At 42.7% G+C, this 21,250-nt stretch overlaps 1 protein-coding gene across 1 annotated transcript in view; it reads right to left on the bottom strand.

Moving 5' to 3' along the window:
- TENT4B (terminal nucleotidyltransferase 4B) overlaps positions 1 to 21,250 on the bottom strand; it is a 30,392-nt gene that overhangs the window by 6,205 nt on the left and 2,937 nt on the right. The window contains exons 2-9 of the mRNA XM_026713925.2: positions 10,225 to 10,348; positions 7,467 to 7,513; positions 6,307 to 6,427; positions 4,765 to 4,872; positions 2,946 to 3,074; positions 1,596 to 1,809; positions 504 to 630; positions 294 to 397 (exon numbers count right to left, since the gene is read on the bottom strand). Of these exons, the coding sequence (XP_026569710.2) occupies positions 294 to 397; positions 504 to 630; positions 1,596 to 1,809; positions 2,946 to 3,074; positions 4,765 to 4,872; positions 6,307 to 6,427; positions 7,467 to 7,513; positions 10,225 to 10,348 (974 nt within the window). The remainder of the gene's footprint in view (positions 1 to 293; positions 398 to 503; positions 631 to 1,595; positions 1,810 to 2,945; positions 3,075 to 4,764; positions 4,873 to 6,306; positions 6,428 to 7,466; positions 7,514 to 10,224; positions 10,349 to 21,250) is intronic.

The raw sequence follows: 21,250 nt of genomic DNA, 5'->3' as shown, positions 1-21,250 counted from the left end.
TCTGCAGGCTATTTCTGCTGACTGCTGGCTGCCTGCAATTTGGTAGTTCGAATCTCACCAGGCTGAAGGTTGACTCAGCCTTCCATCCTTCCGAGGTCGATAAAATGAGGACCCGGATTGTTGGGGGCCATAGGCTGACTCTGTAAACAGCTTAGAGACAGCTGGAAAGCACTGCAAAGCGGTATATAAATCTAAGTGCTATTGCTATCAAAGGCAAGCTGCATTACAGTCATAACTCAAGGACTACCTGTGTCTCTGAAATATTGCTGCCAGAACTTTTTAAAGTCTCTTACCATTGCACGAGGTCTCTGCGTTATTCTGGATTCCCCACTGTTTGGATATCCATTCTCTGTACGTCACAACTTCTTGCGTAACTCGGATTATTCTTCCTAATATACTGCGACATTTTGTTTGGGGGAGGGAAAAAAAAAGGTTACCGGATTTGAAAGCAGGGAAAAAGGATGCAGTCAGTGAGGCCTCTGATTGAACTCCCCAATGTTTACCTTTCGCTTTCATTGTTGGGGTAACATTTAGCTATCGGAGAGACGGCGTGGCTCAGAACTACATATGCGTAATCGAAGGCCTGTTTCACTTGCATGGCGCCGTAAGAACTCCTTCCGACATCATTGCCTTTAAAGAAAAAAAAGATATCTTCATATCTTAGAACTTAATTTTTAAGTCTATGAATAGAATAGAATAGAATAGATTAGAGATTAGAATGGAATGGAATGGAAGAATGGAATGGAATGGAATGGAATAGAATAGAACAGAACAGAACAGAACAGAACAGAACAGAATAGAATAGAATAGAACAGAACAGAATTCTTTATTGGCCAAGTGCGATTGGACACACGAAGAATTTGTCTTGGTGTAAATACTCTCAGTATACATAAAGAAAAGATACATTCATCAAGAGCCAAGAACCATAAGGTACAATACCCAATGATAGTCATAGGGTACAAATAAGCAATCAAAACATACTAGGAAACAAGTCAATATAAATCGTAAGGATACAAGCGACAAGGTCACAGTCATACAATCACAAGTGGGAGGGGATGGGTGATAAGGAGTGATGAGTAGATTAATGCTAATAGTAGTGCAGACTTCGTAAATAGTTGGACAGTGTTGAGGGAATCATTTGTTTAGCAGAGTGATGGTATACGGGGAAAAACTGTCCTTGTGTCTAGTTGTTCTGGTGTGCAGAATAACTAGACACAAACGTTGTTTTGAGGGTGGGGGTTGAAACAGTTTCTGTCCGGGATGTGAGGGGTCTGTAGATATTTTCCCAGCCTTCTTTTTGACTCGTGCAAGATACAGGTCCTCGATGGAAGGCAGGTTGGTAGCAATTGTTTTTTTTTCTGCAGTCCTAATTACTCTCTGAAGTCTGTGTCTGTCTTCCTGGGTTGCAGGACCAAACCAGACAACTATAACCTGGCAGCATGCTCAAAAATCATGCCCTTATACTAGCAAATGATGAATAAATCAACCCAGAGAGAAAATATCAGGGAAAGATGGAATCGGGAGCAAAGTATTTTCAATGGCTTCTACTCTGTGTATCAGAAACCTTCCCACACGCAACGCAAAACCCCGATTACCTGGTTGTAGCGGGTCTTCAATATACAACATGGATGGTCTGTAACCGTCTAGCATATTCTTCTGAACTTCATCCTTGGCGACATAGGAACCCCCGTCCTTGATTCGGATTCCCGTTTTCAGGTAGTTGAAATGACGGCCATATAATTCAAAAAATTCTATTAAAAGGACGCCGTAATTGGCATTGGGGGTGCAGGCATCCCCCCGGGGATGTAGCTGTGGAAACAATCAAAAGGGGTTGAGGGGTGGTGGTGGAAACAAACCATCTTCAAATTTTCTGGACCATCCCATTCGACAATTGAACGAGGTCCATGGAAAAGCCACCCGGAAAGGAAAAACCTTGCAGCGTAAAACGCATTTTCCAACCTCCTCGGTAGGATACCTCAACACAGCAAGCCGGTTTAATTCAAAAAGCTCCCAGTTTATCCCAAAGGTGTTTTTTTCGGGAGGCAACTGGACTTTCTGGTTTTTCTTTGAAGACGTTTTGCTTCTCGCCCAAGAAGCTTCTTCAGAGCTGGAGAAGCTTCTTGGATGAGAAGCGAAACCTTTTCAAGGGGAAAAAAAAATCAAGACAGTCCAGTTGCTTCTTAAAAAAAGCTCTTTGGGGACAACCAGGATCTGGATGGCTGAGAAGCTCCATAGATACTTCCGGTCTATCTATGAAAAGTTCCTAGTGGAACATTTGTTCGGGCTCAACTGATGGCGGCAGTGATTTTAGCGGTTGTTCTAAACCTAACTCCATCAAATTATGACGGTGCTTTTTTGATGATGCTAAACTTTTGTTATTTCTTTACTTCCTCCCTTTATTATTTTTACAAATAATTCAAGACAGCGAACATATACAAGTCACCTTCCTCCTCCGATTGCTTTTTTTTAAAAAAAACTTGAATTCTGTACCGTTATGAGCAGTGGTGGGATTAAAATGTTTTTTTACTACCAGTTCTGTGGGCACGATGTAGCTTGGTGGACGTGGCTTGGTGGGCATGGCAGGGGAAGGATACTGCAAAATCTCCATTCCCTCCCCACTCCTGGGAAAAGGTTACTGCAAAATCCCTATTCCCTCCCCACCCCACTAACCTGCTTTCCAGCTCCGTTCTCCAGTGCAGGGCAACAAAAGGAGACCCAGCTGACCAGCTGGGACTCGGGGGGGGGGGGGGGGGCAGAGAAGAGATGCGGGCAGGGCCAGTCAGAGGTGGGATATGCTGGTTCTCCAAACTACTCAAAATTTCCACTACCGGTTCTCCAGAACTGGTCAGAACCGGCTGAATACCACCTCTGATTATGAGCAATAAGGGATGTGCAACAATTAGGACACAAAACTCATAAACGGTCAGGAAATAATTTTAACTTACCTGGAGGAAGCTGACAGCCATTAAAAAAAGACTATAGGATCCAATTCCACCTGTGAATACTTCATTGAGGTCCCTTTGCAATAAGAACTGTTTCAATACTAAAACTAAATATGGCAATACAGGATATTTCTGCAAAAAGGAAAAAGAAGGTTGGAATTAATTTTTTTACTTCTTCTGTCATTGTGTGTTTCTCAACCTAGGGCCCTTTAGGGTGGGCGGACTTCAACTCCCAGAATTCCCCAGCCAGCCTTATGGTGCAATTCTAAGAGTAACTGCAGCTTCTACGAAATATTAACCAGTACACAATATGAACCTTTGCTAGGTTGTGTTTTTATGTTAATTCGGCTGCCAGGCTTCACTCTGTGATGATAGAAAATTATCTAAATCACTGTAAACATAATGTTCTCTTGATTAACTCTTTGTACTTTACAGTTATCATGGACTGCAGATATAACGTTTGATTGTTGATTATTTTCGTTAGGGACTTAGCTAATCCAACAGCTAATCTAGTTCTGCTGTTGAAACAAAAAGAGAAAAGCAAGAAATAGGGACTAAAATACTTATCAGAGTACAGGTAATCCTGAACTTCATGATTGTAATTGAGCCCAAAATTTCTATTGCTACGTGAATTGTGCCCCATTTTAGGAGCTGCCACAGTTGTGAATCGCTGCACAGTTGTTAAATGCATCTGGTTTTTCCCATTGATTCTGCTTGTCAGAAGGTCGCAAGAGCGGGTCACATGACCTCCAACCGTCATAAAAATGAAGCAATTGCCAGGCAACTGAATTTGGATCAGGTGACCATGGGGAGTTAACGGCCATAAGTCACTTTTTTTCCCATTGTAACTTAGAACCGTCACTAAATGAACTCTTGTAAGTCAAGGCTACCCGTACATGAGATGGAATAAGTAGTTCTAGACTTATGGCCGCAACTGAGCCCAGAATTTCTGTTGCTAAGTGAAACATTTGTGAAGTGAAACATTTGCCCCAAATGATAGGAACTGCTTGGGGACGCACACCTCATATTAGACAAAGTTTTAAAAGTTCCTCTTTCCTGTGGTCTTTTTCATACTTGGCTTTAGACTCAAGTAACGCAGCAGAAGTGCAACATTAAAAAGAGGGATGTTGTCGTGCCCCTGTCAGAATCTGATTTGGAGGGGGAGGCCGAGCAGCTGACAGGAAGTGGGAATGTGGCTCCGCCGGCTGTGGAAGAAACTGGGGAAGGGCAAAGTTTGGCTGGGCAGAGCAGGGAAGAGATAGAACAAGGGAGTTCAGAGGAAGAACCAGGCCCACCCCCTCTTCATCCTAGGACATGTAGGGAAGAACGGAGAAGGGAGCAATGTGGGTTGTGTGGCTTATGGGGGGAGGAAAGGGCCCTGATTCCCTTCATTAGCTGCAGCTGGGAACACAGTGCTTAAAAAGGGAGGTTGCGCACAGCAACGTGTTGGAAGCAAACTGTGAGTTATCTTTTATTGTCGAGGCTTATCTGGGTTCCTGACGTCTTCCCAACTGTGTGTGTTTTGTTGGCCTTTGAACAAGTCTGCAATTCCTTCTCCTGCCCTGTCCAGTTAATTGCTGCAGCTGTGGTTTGTATGGATTTTTATTTACAGCTGCCAAGCCTCTGAATTTTGATCACGTGATCCTGGGGATGCTACAAAGTTTGTAACTGTGAAAAGTGGCCATTAAAAGTCACTATTTTTGGTGTTGTTGTAACTTCGAACGGTTACTAAATGAATCTGTTGTAAGTCAAGGACCACCTGTACAGCGTGAGCATTTCACAAAGCAAGGGGAAACGAAGTTTACCTTCACCATCAACTGACCTTAATAAAATCTCTGATGAGATAGGCAGCCTTTACCCCATTCTGTACATTAAAGCTGATATCCACTTTTACCTCAGTAAAGGAGTCTGTCAGTTTAATGATAGGAACCTGAAGAAAGAGGGGGAAAAAGCATCTTTTGTCTTTTAAAAAAATAAATAAAGCTTTTCTGATAAAGAATTAGTCCTAGTTTGATGCAGAAGGCCTTGGAAATTAAACCAATCAGAATTTAGGGATTTGACCTCTGCTTAGATCCAAAGGTGCTTTTTTTCTGGAGGCAACTGGACTTGTTTCTTTCTTTGAAGAGGTTTTGCTTCTCATCCAAGAAGCTTCTTCAGCTCTGACAGGATGGTGGGGAATGGATGTCAGAGTTGAAGAAGCTTCTTGGATGAGAAGCGAAACCTCTTCAAAGAAAAAACAAGAAACTCCAGATTTTTCCTGAAAAAGCACCTTTGGCACAACCATGACCTGGACAACTTTAACAGACTCTTAGATCCAAAGCTTTGATTTGAGGGCAATTTGAATGAATTAGCTCTTCTACTCAATTCAGACTCATGAGTAGAATTCTGCACTATGAGCCAAGTTGAAAAAGGAGCCGACTTTTATGGACAGGCATACACATACTTCTATACAACTGAACTGAATTAAAATTTTAAACTTAATTCCCTGTCTGTGGCGTGAAGAGGCCAGGCCGTTAATACGAAGCTGAGGGAATGAGATACACACTCAAAACATCTGCTTTTAAACATGAACAGATAATTGGGAAAACATCACAGAAGTTAATTATTCTTTATCCCATTTTTTTTTTAAAAAAAGAGCGATGTTTCAAAACATTTTTTAAAAAGGCTAGGAGTCAAAATCTTAATTTAAACGAGGGAAATGGGGCCCGCTGAATCTATGCTTATTAATGTAATTTGCACTACTGAAATTAACGTGCACCTTTTTTTTCTCTTTATCTATTTTGCATCGGTTCATGTGCAATGACAAACTGAGACAAAATATAAAAAGCCACCCATTATATAATTACACACAACATGTGACTTGAGGCAAATCATATCAATTGTCAGGACAGAATCTGAAATATCAGAGCTGTCCGTTGTTAGGTGAAGATTTGAACTGTGGCGGCCCTGTTCAATAACAAATCTATTAAGTGGAGGTTAACAGAATAATAGAGTTGGAAGGGATCTTGAAGGTCTTCTAGTCTAACCTCTCTGATTAAGGAGGAGACCCTATAGCAGTGATGGCTAACTATACCATTCTAGACAAAGTACAGGCTCCCCTGTGAGATGTTGCGAGAACAATCACCCCATGGAACAGAAGTTGCCCTCGGAAGTTGTGGAAGCGCCATCACTTGAGACTTTCAAGAAGAGATTGGACTGCCATTTGTCAGAAATGGTGTAGAAAGGGGGTTGGACTAGATGACCTACAAGGTCCCTTCCAATTCTGATTATCTGTTATCTGTTTCCCAAGTTACTTTTGGGGAGGAAACCGCCCCACATGCTACAGGCACACACACACACACACACACACACCGAATTAACTTACAGTGGCTTTATCTAAAACTTTCACTGAACCTTTGTCAGCCACGTTGTGCTTTCGAAGTGCTTCTTCCAGGGTCCACAGTGGCAAAGTTTCCCATTTTCCAAACACCACTAAGTCAATATCACTGGAATGAAAAGGCAGAAGGTTAACACTTTGTTCGGATGCGTTTTGGAATCAGAACGGATAGATTTCTGCAGAAAGATCAGCGTACTATCTCGTACAAAAGATCCCAAGCTTTCCTGCCAAGGGCACTTAGCGAAGGCTATTCCCTGGTCTCTGAGTTACGGAAACATTAGTGCATCCCCTCACCCTACCCCAAGGGTCTTCAAACTTTGACAAGTTTAAGACTTGCGGACTACCAACTCCCAGAATTCCTGAGCTAACATGACTGGAGGGAGGAATTCTGGGAGTTGAAGGCCACAAGTGTTAAAGCTGTCAACTTTGAAGACCCCTGTCCTAGACTTATAAATCTGCCAGATGACTGATCTCAGCCTTGCTGGGCCAAGGGCCTTTTCATAACCCTCAAATATTCATTTTCCGGTTTGTCCCAGTCAGATGTTGTTAGTACGAGATAAGCCGAGGAATAAATTGGGGAGGAGGAAGGCAGATGGGGGGGGCAAATATAGACTTCATTTAGTGACCACAGTTGGGATTGGCAACTCGTTTAAGTGATGCGGTCTCTAAAGGAAACCACAATTGTTTTAAGATCTTACTTAGACACAAGATCTTACAACGCTTGGAAACTAACCAAAGAGAGAAGCAGCCTGGAATTAAGGAGAAACTTTCTAATAGTGAGGACAATTAAGCAGTGGAACAACTTGCCAACGGAAGTTTTGGGCCCTCTATCACTGGAGATTTTAAAGAAGAAATTAGACAGCCACTAGTATATATTCTCTTGCTTGAGCAGCAGGCTGGGCTACAAGACCTCCAAGGCCCCTTCCAGCTCTATTCTGTTCTAACATTCTAGGTCTAAGAGCTTACAAGAAGATCTTACTTCAGTTTTCTTCTGCTTTACAGACCCGTGAAGGACCTAGCTGTGGGGGTGAGTCACAAAGTTACTTTTTCCATAACCGGGAACGATTGCCGAATGAGAACTACCTGTACTCAAAAGGGTTGCTTGGAGGAAAGATAAAAGGCAAATGCAATAAATAAAACTTACTAACCTAGTAGGTAAATATAAGCCAGTCTTAAAACTTCCAAATATCTGCACCTGGGGGGAGGGAGAAGAAAATCCGAACGCACATATTAAAAACTTTTACCATAAGAGTAAAAAAAAAAATTAGCAGCAATGCAGACAGTTGCTACCCTCAACGTAGAATTTTTCTTAGATCATCCAGTATATAGGATTAATCTAGAGATCAAGCTAAGCTATAAGCAAGCAGGCATTTAATGAATGTCTTGTCTGAATGCATGTTTCTGGCTTTCTCTGACAGAGAGAAATCAGAGAATGAAGCCATTATCTGTTTTAAGTTTATCCGTGGCTTCATTTAATTATCCATTTGCTGTAGGACAGTGGTGGCTAACCTTTTTGGGCTTCTGTGCCAAAAATTCTGCGCGCACTTGCATGCTCGCGTGCCAGCACCCAGAAAGCAGTGCGTGTCCCCCCACGCATGCGCAATCCCCACCCATCCCGCTGCCCCCTTACCTGCGTTGTGCCTCCCAGCTGATTTTCGGCCGGTTTGAGGCCTTTTTTGGCCTCCCAAAGGCTCAAGGAAGGCTTCTGCAGGTTTTTCAGGCCGAAAACTAGGCCCGTTTCATCACTTCCGGTATTTCCGGAAAAACAGGAGGTGACAAAATGGGCCTAGTTTTCGGCCTGAAAAGCCTTCAGAAGCCTCCCTCGAGCCTTTGGGAGGCTGAAAAAGGCCTCGAAACCAGCCGAATATCAGCTGGGAGGCATGCGCATGCGCAGCAATACTGCATTCCAATAGTCTGCAGAGATTCTCAGTCATCCAGATCATGGTTGTCTCAAAGGTGCTTTTTTTTTTTTCAGGAGGCAATTGGACTTCCTTGTTTTTTTTCCTCTTGGAAGACGTTTCGCTTCTCATCCAAGAAGCTTCCTCAGCTCTGACTGAACGGTGGAGAATGGAAGGATTGATATTTCTTGCAGACAACTGGTCATTTGCATCACTGAAGCACTTGGAGGTTTATCTGTGTCCTCAGACCATATAAGTAATGCTCCTGGTTCCTGTAGTCTGCATTTTTTTTCCTTCTGGAAACCCATTCCTACTCCCAACACCGTTCAAAGGGTGTCCATCCCAAGTTGTATAGCTAAAAGCGCTACTCAGGTGACTCCGAGGACGCAGATAAACCTCCAAGTGGCCTCAACCACACTCTCAGAATACAAATGACCAGCGGTCTGCAAGGAATATCAATCCTTCCGTTCCGCACCATCCGGTCAGAGCTGAAGAAACTTCTTGGATGAGAAAGTGAAACGTCTTCAAAAGGAAAAAACAACTCCAGAAAAAAGGCACCTTTGGGACTCCATTCTAAACCACTACGCCACCCCGGCTCAATAAGTGCAGCGAAGGCTTATTCAAGAAAGTTTTCACGCTGATGGGTACGCTCTCCGTACTTTTAAAGAAGGGCTGGCTTTCTTCGTTCAAAAGTGAGATCTAAGTCGCTTCCTTCCTTCATGGCAGCTGTGTGATCCCTGGTTCCAGGATAATTTAAGCCTCTCACCATCTCCCTAATAGTGAAGCCCGGACGATGCCAAGAAGGCTTCTCACTTACTAGGAATGTTTGTGTCTAAGCACATTCCCCGGAGTAACAGAGAAATGACACAATTGCTGGCTTCTATAAATACTTTTTAAGAAAAGCATGCTGGATGCTAAACCCTTCTTTTATCGTTCAAAAAGCTAAAGCTCACAGACGTTCTTACAGGGTTTTTCGTACGGGACTCTTGATTTTTCAGATGAACTATGATGAACCTGCCAATGGACATTTTGCAGATGTAAACAGATGACTGTGGTTAGGTTTGGGGTTTTTTTTTTTTGCTTCCAGTTTTAGATCCATGCCACAAATGCAGCTGGAGGGAAAAGGGAAAAGCTAAGCGCATCCATGGCGGCGGTCTTTCCTGCTGCGTGGAGATTTGGTTTGTCAACCCCTTTGTTGGGTTTTTTCAGAAGCATCCAAGCTGAATGCAGAGGAGGCCTTTGTGGTCTGTGAACTTTGCTTACATGGTTTACACGTTGCCCTTTGGCAAATTATTTCGGTCACTGATCTGGCTCCAAAGCTCATCGGAGCCAAAAAATGTCAGCGATGTGTTTGCTTTATAAGGTTATGTTGGGAGGCTTCCAGTTCCCTTTCCTTCTTCCTGCTCTCCCTTCCCACACAATGAATTGTTGAGGGGAACGGACCAGTCAGGAACGCAAGAGGGAAATGGAATCTGAAAGTCCAGAGAGACTGGCTGATCTAGAACAGGCAACAGTTTCACACCGGGAGTGTCCATCCTGGCCCACTTTAAGAGTTGAGGATTTCAAGTCCTAGAATTCCTCAGCCAGCCGTGCTGGGGTCAAAGTTGGAGACCCCTGGTTTAATACAAGGTGCAAACTCATCCCAAAACTTCCCGCTGATATTGTTTGACATGGCTGGCTGGGGAATTCTGGGAGTTGAAGTCCACAAAGTCTTATTAAAGTGCCCAAGATTTAGGGCATCCATCTTGCAGATTAATTGAACGAGGAAACCTGGAAGTCTCTTTATCGATAGAGTTTCTTCCCCCTGATCCCTGGGTGACTGAGACGAAAATGTAAACCAGAGCAGACTGAAGTTATGCAAACATACACTAAAGACTGCATCATTTTCTTTTTCTTTTTAACTGCAGAATGGTGGCGTTTCTGTCTTTAATACGTCTAAAGTCTACAACCATTGTACAAAAAACAACAAAGTCTTCAGCAACTGAGTTAAGGACTTTGCCAAACTTACATCCGCGTTGGGCCAGAGTTCCTTTATTACGTTTTCTATCCTGTTCACCACCTCCATCCTCATCCTTTCTTCTTCGGGTCGAGGAGACATGTACTTGTAGAAGTCATTGATTTCTTCGTGAAGGCTGAATAATAATAATAATAATAAAAGAGCTGAGTTAGCAAAATTATATAACCACAAGGAAAGATGGAAGACTTTTTATCTGTGGCTTTTTGTAGGCTTACTCAGAAAGCATTTTAATCAAACTCGGCGGGAGTTTTTAATGTCCCATCCTATTAAAAAAAATGCATCTGAGGGCCCGGAAGGAAATCCCAAGCCAGCCTTAACCTCGTGATACATTGGTAGGAGAGAAACAACGGGCTGGAAGAGGTGCTGTTTGATACTCCTGCCACCCCCGGGTTCTCTTTGGCCATCTGTTCCGCGTCACAGAAACGGAAAAGAAGAAAAACCGAGGTGAGGAGGAGCCCGGAGGTATCGGGAGAGGCGGCCTTGAAGAAAATAAGCTGCCCAAGGGAAAAAAAAAAGGAAAAGGGTGAGGAAGAAACTCAAGATGGCCCCATCTTGATGCTCTATGGTCTAAGAGGAAAGGAAGGGGAAATGAGGTCAGAGGCTTTCAGAATTGGTGCCATAGATAGTCCTCAATTTACAATCACAATTTCCACTGCTAATCAAGGCAAATAAATAAAATAAAATTTGTAAATAAATAAAATTTGTTACGTCAGATTCTGCTTCTTCTTTGCCCCAGTTAACTTCGAGTGGTTGCTAAGCGGATGGTTCTAAGTCAAAGACGATCAGCTGAATCAATAAAATAAGAGATCTAGTATTTCTTGCCGGGCCTGTTTCCTGACCTGATTTACCTTGAAGGCTGATAGATTTAGGCGCAAATGATCGATGGTGAGAGAGGAAGGGCATTCAAACACAGGCAGCGTGCAAACAACTTTCTTGCTGCTGATAAAATGAGAATATCTGTAGCTCCGGGTTGAAATGGGGGGGTGTTTCCTCGCAGATGTTTCATTACCCAACTAGGCAACATCATCAGTGCTAAATGAGGATGTAGCACTGGTGATGTTATCCAAATGGGTAATGAAACGTCTGCAAAAAAAACCAACCAAGACAACATCAAGAATCCCTCACTTCCTTGTTGATTAGGACAGTTTAGCACAGGGGCCCCCAACTCCTGGGCTGTAGCCCACCAATGGGCCACAGCCTGCTCAGAACCAGGCCACGCAAGCAGTGGGTACTTGTGTGCACACATAAAGCTCCATTTTTGTGAGCGGCAAACATGAACGCCTGCTGCTCTCACAGAGCCGTTTTGTCTCTCCCTACTTCCGCCATCCATAAAACCAGGAAGGTTGTGGACCACTGGTTTAGCAGATTACACGGGGCAGTTAAGATGGGGGACGAACCATAATTTCAGGCTGCAGACTGTTCTGACCCAAGCTTCGTCAAATGTAATGAAACACAAACTTGTTTTAGAAGCAAAACCTATTTTAATGCAACACTGGGAATTACTTTCATTCCCAGCCAGAACTAATCTTAAACAGTTCCCCAAGATAAGCACACGCCTTTCAGTGCTGTGGACCACCGCCAGAAACAGAAGTATCCAAATTAATTATAATAGAAACCACCCGAAGTACCAAGAAAAACCAACCACTATACACAAAGCTTCAAGGAGGACTTGAAATCAAAATACTTTGCTTCCTGCAAAGACTTCGTCATTGAGGTCTGACTTTTATCCCTTAGGGGAGGGGTAATCACCTCCAAGCCTTACTCCTGAGTCACCCCTTTTGTCTCAGCTGCTCTTGCCTTCTAGCAGCTCTACGCACATGCCCACTGGGAACAGGCTCCCCTGGGTCCTCTTCCTCGCTGCTTCCAGACTCCAAAGGCCCCGAAGGCAGCACCCCACTCCCAGATGGTCCTGGCCCCATCCCTGTATCTGACGCAGGACCCTTGTCTGAGGCCTCCCCAGACTCCCTGACTGGTCCCCTTTCTTCTTCTCTGTCCGACTCCACTAACGGATGCATCGGCTGCCAGCGGACCACAACACAGATGTGAAGACCCAAACAGGCAACCCACACCGTCACTTGAGGACGACATCCTGAATATCAGCAAAACACTGCTCTCTCTCTCACGAGGAAGCCCCGGAATAGCAACAGCACACCGTGTTGACATTAATAGTTAATATTAACCGCTCCGATAAATGCAGGCGGCATCCTGTATAAAGAGGCCAACCTGCCCTCGATTATATTTATGATGTCTTTTGAGATATGTTCGACAGTGACATGATTACAAGGGTTGGTTTGGGTGTGGGGTGGAGTGAGAGGAAGAGGAGGAATATGTGTCTGCAGGTCTCTCTCATGATGTACAGCGGGCCTTAAACCCGCATCTCCCAATTCCCAACCCCTTTTAAAATGGATGGATTTCAACGTCCAGGATTAACGTACTGCCGACTTACGGCCAGTCTCAAATGTAGATAAGGCTTTCTGATAAGCAGATTTGGTTAAGGTAGTAACAAGGGGCAAACACTGAATTATAGGGTCAGGACCAGACTCCCACAGTAATTGGGGTTGTCTGTTTGTTGTTCTGACCCAGGCCTCATTCCAAGCAAACAAACACCAAACAAAGATAAAAGCAAAAAAAAATTAATGTTTCTCTGTGAATTCCATTCATTCAGTGTAAAACTGTTATTAAGGCTAATTGTCCCAGATAAGAACAAGGTTGTGCAAGGCTGCCAAGAACACCAGATTAAATTGCACGGAAATATTCAGAACCAAAAGTCTCCAAACGCAAACCGGGATAGTCCGAACTTCCACAAAACTTGAAGTGGAAGAACTTCATTGCTTCCTGCAAAGAATCCCACCTTTGAGGGCTGGCTTTTATCCCTTAAGGGAGGGGCCATCACCTTGCAGCCTTACTCCCGAGTCACCCGTGCTGCTGCAGCTGCTCTTTCCTTCGAGCAGCCCTGCGCGCAGACTCCTCGGGGTCCTCTGCATCACATCTCCACCCCCTAGAGCCAGAAACTACTAGCATGGATGTGCAAGGGGAGCCTTTACCTTATCAAGTCTTCTCTAAACTGGATGGCCGCTGTACCCTCCAGTGCTTTGTCCCCCCTAAAAGTGTATTCATAGAATAGAATAGAATAGAATAGAATAGAATAGAATAGAATAGAATAGAATAGAATAGAATAGAATAGAATAACAGAGTTTGAAGGGGCCTTGGAGGTCTTCCAGTCCAACCCCCTGCTAAGGCGGGAAACTCTATACCATTTCAGACAAATATTTGTCCAATCTCTTCTTAAAAACGTCCAGTGTTGGAGCATTTGCAATTTCTGGAAGCAAGTTGTTCCACTGATTAATTGTTCTGTCAAGAAACTAGTTCTGCAACACCTGACAAATTGCAGGTAGACACCTACAGGGGTAGTATAGGTAAACTTACTACAGCTCGTTTAGGGAACATTCAAAGTTACAAAGGCACTTATGACCATTTTTCACACTTACGACCGTGGCAGCATCCCGGGGGTCAGGTGATCAAAATCTAGATGCTTGGCAACTGGTTCATATTTATGACGGTTGCAGCATCCTGGGGGGGGTGTCACGTGATCTGCTTTTGCGACCTTCTGACGAGTAAAGTCAATGGGCAAGCCCTATTCACTTAACAACCGGGTTACTCACTTAAGAGCCACAGCAATTCGCTTAACAACCAAGGCAGGGAAAGCCATAAAATGGGGACAAACCCCACTTCACCAATGTCTTACTTAGCAAGAAAAATGGTGGACGTTAAGTCGTGGGCTACCTTTTTTCTTCGTAACAAAAGCCGAAGAGGACACACCCGTACGGTTATGTCAACTTACACAACAAGGGTCAAACGCTGAGTAGCAACCAGGAGCCCCTGCAACCGAACGGGGCCGTTTGTGTGAACTTCAGTCTGGGAGGGCTGAGACCGAATCCTGCCCTTTCCCACACATGTGTTAACATCAGCCTGCCATCCAGGCAACAGGGGACAAGGTGAAGTTGCAAGGATTAACCAGGACTTTACAAAAGGTCGCAGGATAAAGAAAAGGGCGAGCAACATCCTAGAACCGTGATGGTGAACCTATGGCACATGTATTGGAAGTGGCATGCAGAGCCATCTCTGCCGGCACATGAGCCGTCAGCCCAGCTCAGTCCCGCTGTGCATGTGCCTCCCGCCAGCCAAGTGATTTTCGGGTATCTGCCGCGCATGTGCAGGGTGAATGCGGGAGATGCATGTGCATGCGTAGGGAGGGCAGTAAGTGTGGGTGGCTCACGCAGACATGTGCAGGGGCGGGGGAGCATGGGGGATCATGTGTACATGCACAGGAAGGCGGGGGTCACGGGGGGATCGCGTGCACATGCGCAGGGGGGGCGCTGTAGAGTCGTGCACGCATTGCATTATGGGTGTAGGGAGGCATGCACATACACATGCATGCATTTTTTAATTTTATTTATTTATTTTTATATTGACTGTTTCCTAGTATGATTTGATTGTTGATTGTACCCTATGACTATTATTAAGTGTTGGACCTGATGATTCTTGATTCTTAATGAATGTATCTTTTATTTTATGTACACTGAGAGCATCTGCACCAAGACAAATTCCTTGTGTGCCCAATTTTCGGCACACAACAACAAAAAGGTTAGCTGTCCCTGTCCTAGGACAGCAAATAAATTGGGGAACGAAGCAACTTCCTGGTTTACGGCCCTGGCCTTTCATTTATCTCAAAGCTAGAAAGTTTCACAGACTGAAGAGAGGGAGAAATGTTTTATATTGCCTCTATTATTACAGCATCGTGAAGAACAGGCAATCTCCCTCAGCATAAATGGAATTATTTCAGAAAGAAAAGGCAACCACCATAAATAAAATAGAAGGACCAACACCCATCCAGAGAGAGAGTTCAGCCAGAAAGCAAGAAATGTGACTTACAACAGTCCATTTAAGGACTCTTCCAAGTTATGACGGCACTGGAAAAAAAAAGCGATTTGTGGACGTTTTTCACACTTATGACCCCAGGGTCATGGGATCAAAGTTCGAATGCTCAGCAACTGGCTCATATTTATGACGGCTGGAATGTCCCAGGGTCAGGTGACTGCTTTTTGTGACCTTCTGACAAGCAAACTCAGTGGGGAAGTCAGAGTCACTCAACAACTGTGTGACTCACTTAACAACCGTGGCAAGAAAAGTGGCAAAACTCACTTAACGGCTGTCACGCTTAGCAATGGAAATTTTGGGCTCAGTTGTGGTGGTGAAGTTGAAGACCACCCGTACATAATTCTAGCCTGTTTCCTGCACTATGTCGACCTACCCCATCTCAAACAGCTCCAGTGGAGGTACCAAAGATCTGGAGAACCTGTGTTCTGACCCAGGCTTCCTGAGACCATAATTAAGCATGCGCTTAGTCAAAATAACTCTTTATTTCAATGCTGGGAATTATTGTTCATTCCCAGCCTGGAATGAGTCCCAAACCGTTGCTCGAGATAAGCACCCACCTTTCTCTCCTTTGAATTGCTGCCAAGTGCCAAATGAACTGGAAAAAAAAAAAAAACCCAACCGAAGTACAAAGTCCACACAGAGCTTCAAGGTTTAATCCAAACAGAGCGAACAACTTTGCTTCCTGCAAAGGTTTCTCTACTTTTGCATCTCCTTTATACCTTAGAGGAGGGGCCAATCACCTCCAAGCCTTGCTCCCAAGTCCCCCCTTTTGTCTCAGCTGCTCTTGCCTTCTAGCAGCTCTGTGCACACACGCATTGGGAACAGGCTCCCGTGGTTCCTCTGCCTCGCTGCTGCCAGACTCCGGAGATTCCGGAGTCAGCACCTCACTTCCAGGTGGTCCTGGCCCCATCCCTGCATCGGATGCAGGACCCTCGTCCGAGGCCTCCCCAGACTGGTCCCCGTTATTCTTCCCCACTGTCCGATTCCACTGCCGTCTGCGCAGGCTGCCAGCAAACCACAACAACCTGAGAATTATCAATCACAGCAACGCTCGATGGACCGCAGAGCTCAAACCCCGCTCCACAACAATCAGTGAACACAAGGCATGACAATAAAAATGGGTATCTTCCGGACTGGTTTTTTTTTTTTTTAATTTCAGCTACAAGTAGCAGAACCATCAACCAGGGCCTAATGCAAAATGAACATACTCTTTCATAGAATGAAAATCGGGCCAGACTAAGGTTCTTTAAAAAAAGAAAAGGAACACAGAATTTACACCTGACTTCTAGATTTATTCCTTCATCTCACTGATGTGAGTTAGGAAAGGAGAGGTGGAAGATTGATGTGTATCTCATTTTGCTGCTGCTATTTTTAAGCAGTTGGGGTGAGATATCCTCGCCAATTTACTGCAAATCATCCATGGATTTAATAAATCCAGATCTAACCTCTACCCTCTTCTTTGAGCTAGGACAGAAGAGTCCTGTGTGTGTGTGTGTGTGCGTGTGTGTGTGTGTGTGGGCACTAGATGCTAGCACCTTACCTTTAAATCCTGAGAAATAGAATTCAGGATTTTTGAGGACTTAATACGACACGACAATCATCCATCACCTACCTATCTCCCCACCCTACCTATTTCCCCACTGATGTGACTGCAAATTTTTATTTGTTTTCAATTTTTATTTATTTTATTTTGATTTAATTTATATTAAGGAAGCATTTTATTTTCTTGCCGGCTGGGTTCAAAATTTAGACTATGAAAGAATCCAGGTAAGAAAGGTTAAATTTTGTAGCTTACTTGTTGTCACTCTGACTAGAGACCAAATAAATATGTGAATGTGAATGTGTACACACACACACACATGCAACACACATACACACACCCATTCACTTAATATTTCATCAATTCAACCCTAGCTCCTTTCACTCTGGGAAATACAGGTTGCCAAAAAGTCAAATTTCTCTCCACCAAATGATGTTCCTCGAATTTTTAAAAATCAAAAGAACGATAAGGAGAGGAAACATAATACCTAAGCGTTTCACAATGCTTTTGGAGATTTTAATCCCCAAACCTCTCAATTATTCTAAAGACAGAACATTCAGTAGGCAAAGAACAGGATTCCTTGGATAATAAAGAACTGGATATGGGAACAAAGTGAAATATCCCTTCCAACTCGTAGCAAGAACGGAAGAATCGAAGAAGGTGCAAGAGAGATACAGTTGTTCAATGGAAATGTCATGGAAAGGATTCTGTTAGGCAAATTTTAAAACAAGCTCCCCAATTACTACCCAGAACAAGATTTAACTATTAATTTTGTACTTCTCTGCATGCCCACAAGGGCCAAGGTTATGATAAGTATTCCCTTATCAGCGAAACAACATTGTTATATGGGGACTGGCACGGGTATTAAATCAATCACAAATTAAGTGTTCTCTCAAACACACTAATGGAACATTAATAGTACATAATTTGACTTCCTTGGCATTGCAATATTCTCCTGAAACATGATGTGAAAGAATAATTCCCACCATCTGTTGAGATATCTATGTGGGAATGGCCATCTTTTCTTCCTTTTTCTTTTTAGCATGCTTCCTACTTCAAAAATACAACGTTGGGGCTGGATCGTGACATTTTATTTGAGGAATCGCCACATAAAAGAATGTTCGATTGGGGAAAAGGTGTAAAACTACTATAGATGGTCCCTGACTTACAATAGTTCATTTAGTGACCATTCAAAGTTACAGTGGCACTGAAATATGTGACATTTGACCATTTCTCACGCTTCCGACTGTTGCGGCCACATCATCAAAACTGAGACACTTGGCAAATGACTCATATTTGCGACGTTTGCAGCATTCCCGCGATCCGCTTTTGCGACCTTTTGACAAGCGAAGTCAACGGGGAAGCCTTCACAACCGAGCTACTACCTTAACTCCTGAAGTGATTCGCTTAGGGCAAGAAAAGATGCTCATGTAAGAAACGTCTCGCTTCTTATATGAACATGAATTTTGAATTCTGTGGTGGTTGTACGTCGCGACTGGCAAAGGCTGTGTTTTTGTAGAACACGTGAAGCCTTCACACCAGAACAAATCCAGCCTACAGAAGGAACCCAGGGTCTATGCTGGTCTTATTTTTCCAGAATGGGATACCAGCCCATCCTCAAGGCAAAGCCAATAAAAATTGAGCTACAGAAAATAAAACATCCTTCCATTCAGTCAAATGCAGCCTTTTCTTTCGTGATCCAGGCAAGCTAGCTAGAACTCTTTTGGCCAAGGATGGTCTTTTTTCAGAAGAAAACTGTGGCCAGGGTGATAACAAGAGTGTTGTTTCACATAATGACGCCTATAACTAGACTTGTTGCTTTTCAGTCAGGCGAGCTCAAACTCCTGCAATTCCAGACTTTGCTCTCTGCCTTCCTTCCACTGCCATTTCCATTTTTGAGATATTTTATTTCTTTTGCTGCTTTTGCTGTCAACAACCAAAGTACAAGTTCAAAGGTAAGAAATGGCCCCTGCTTGCAACGTGCATATATGCACACACATTATTACTGGGTTTACCGCACACGTATTAAAGACAACCATAATGGTGACAAAATTTGCATGTTGCATAAATCACCTGAAAAGGTTCCTTTTTTTTAAAATACAAAGATTATTTTGTATACGGATCGGAGAATGAGCTGTTGCAAAGTGAATCCTTTATTAATTTCTTCACTGAACTGTATAATATGTAAGTGCCGTTAGCTGTGGCCTCCATTTAGAATTTTTACAAGTTTGGGCATGTGTTAAATCAATTAACACTGCTCTCCGAAGCCCTTCCACATTTAATCTGTAACACCTTGGAACAAAAAAACTGAGATTAGACAATTATGCAAGAATCAAGTGGAAAAACCAAGAACAACATCGCTGAAAGGCTTTTGTAGTTCTGGGTGGGAAAAAAATTGTTTTATCACTGTGTCTACAACTAGCTTACTTGTTTAACTGCAGGAAAATGCTTTATATTAGTTACAAAGTGATATGAACTTTAAAGATCTTTCTTATTAAACGTAACAGTGCAGGACCCTGTAACTCTTATCGTTTTGAACTAGCATGAAGAAGCTGTATTTTAATGGCTGCTTAGCTTCTATATCACACATTAAACTTAGCCATAAGGTGGTCTCATTTAGGCTGAATGTCTTGTGCGAACCTAGGTACTTGAGGTCTATTCCATTAACTAAAGCAAACCGTAGCTTAATGTGTTACCTAAGCCAAGCTTCTTGACTCTGACCATGGGAAAAATACACTTTCTTGAGTTAACTAGACAAATTGCAGTTTCAAGATGAGACAAGAACTTTTTATCAACTACCGATGATTAAGTAGGAAATCATTTTGATATATGATGTACAGTACATGTTCCCAAAGCCAGTTTCTGGCATCTCTGCTAAAACAGGATCATAAGTAACAGCACAAAATCTATGCTAAAAGTCTGGGAGGCATATTGTCAGGTGATCCATATCAAATGAGAAGTATAACTTAGTGTAATTCTAGATGGGGAATTCTGGGAGTTGAAGTGCACAAGTCTTAAAGTTGCCAAGGTTGGACACTCCATAATACACTATTACTAACTGAAGGAAACCAGCACATGAAACAGCCTCATTAATTACTTAATCCAGTAGGTAAATCTAACCATACAATTATTGCTTTTTTAATACTCCAAATCATTTAAAAGACACATTCCATAATTTTATTACAATATACTGAAGGCTAACCCATTATTTAACAAAGTTTACTTCTGTTTCCAATCTCTATTGATTCGGTTCAATTAAAAGACTTTCAACACCAGCCTTGCCAGAAAAGGGAAATTATGTGAATGGACCCACTTTCAGCCAAAAATAATCATTTAACAGAATTATGGCATGGCATGATCTGACATCTTTAAAAGGAGCCAGTTTTAGCTACAGCTGCATTCACAGGCATGTAGCTGGCAAATAAACCTTAGCTGCTTTACTATTTCCCTGATCAGCATCATATTCAGATGTAGCCTAACTACAGTATAATTAAATCCTCATTTCATCCTCTGAAGTTGCAGTTACAAATTTCTACTTTCACCCTACTGGCTACGCACAAACACAGCCATCTGTTGCATTCACAAATCATGCTAAGCTAAAGATTTAACCCGTGTTAGATGAATAAACCACAGTAGCCAGGTTCTCGCAGATGCAAAGACGTTATGGCTGGGTTACTCTACTGTGTTAAATAAATAAGGACACTATCAAGTTAGTTTAATATATCAAACTAATCTCTGGTATTATGTGATTACAAAAAAAGTGGAACATACTAAAAGAAAATGGTATTTTTGAAGCTCATTTAAACAACATCTAATAATAAAATACCCAATTATGGTTTCCTGCTGTATGAGGAATCACTTTCACTTGAATAGTTTATACAGACCAGTGAAAAATTTAAGGACAATTAAGTTCCATTATTTCCATCGTAGCGAAATAGGCTTCTGGTTGGGCATTAGATGGTAAATAAAATAAAATAATAACATAAAATAAAATAAAATAAAATAAAATAAAATAAAATAAAAATTGCAGGATGAACACTGCAGTTTTTAAAAACGAAAAACAAAATACATGAATTATACAAAACAAAAAAAAAAGCTGCCTTGAACCTCTCCAACAATCTCCAAAGAATGGAACATTGACAAATTTGACATTTATCATTACAAAACCGCTCCCTACAATATAAAATCCCATTTTGATGCTGTTAAACTGATGCCAACCGACAATGCACAAGCCGCACAATTTCCTTCTGATCAAAATAAAAACACCCTCACATAATTTGCTGAAGGAATGAGAATACAACAAGGAAAAGGCAATACACATCTGAAACACGGTAAGACCCCTTTAACCTTTGTTAAATTAAGTGTAACCTTCCTCCAAAGAGTTTGTGCATCAGCTGTGTTCAGAAGCCTTCCTTCCACACCCTACGAAGGTGGATTTGTATTCAGGAAGACCCTGGGATCCTGCATAATCTGACACAGTGACAAAGATTTTTTGTCGAGAAAGACAAAAGCACATATATTATAAATTCACCTTTGCAA

This window comes from Pseudonaja textilis, chromosome 11, assembly GCF_049901715.1.
Source record: "Pseudonaja textilis isolate UNSWEBS1 chromosome 11, rPseTex1.2, whole genome shotgun sequence".
Lineage (NCBI taxonomy): Eukaryota > Metazoa > Chordata > Lepidosauria > Squamata > Elapidae > Pseudonaja > Pseudonaja textilis.
Note: the sequence above shows the minus strand (reverse complement) of the source record. Positions and strands in the feature narration are given on the sequence as shown.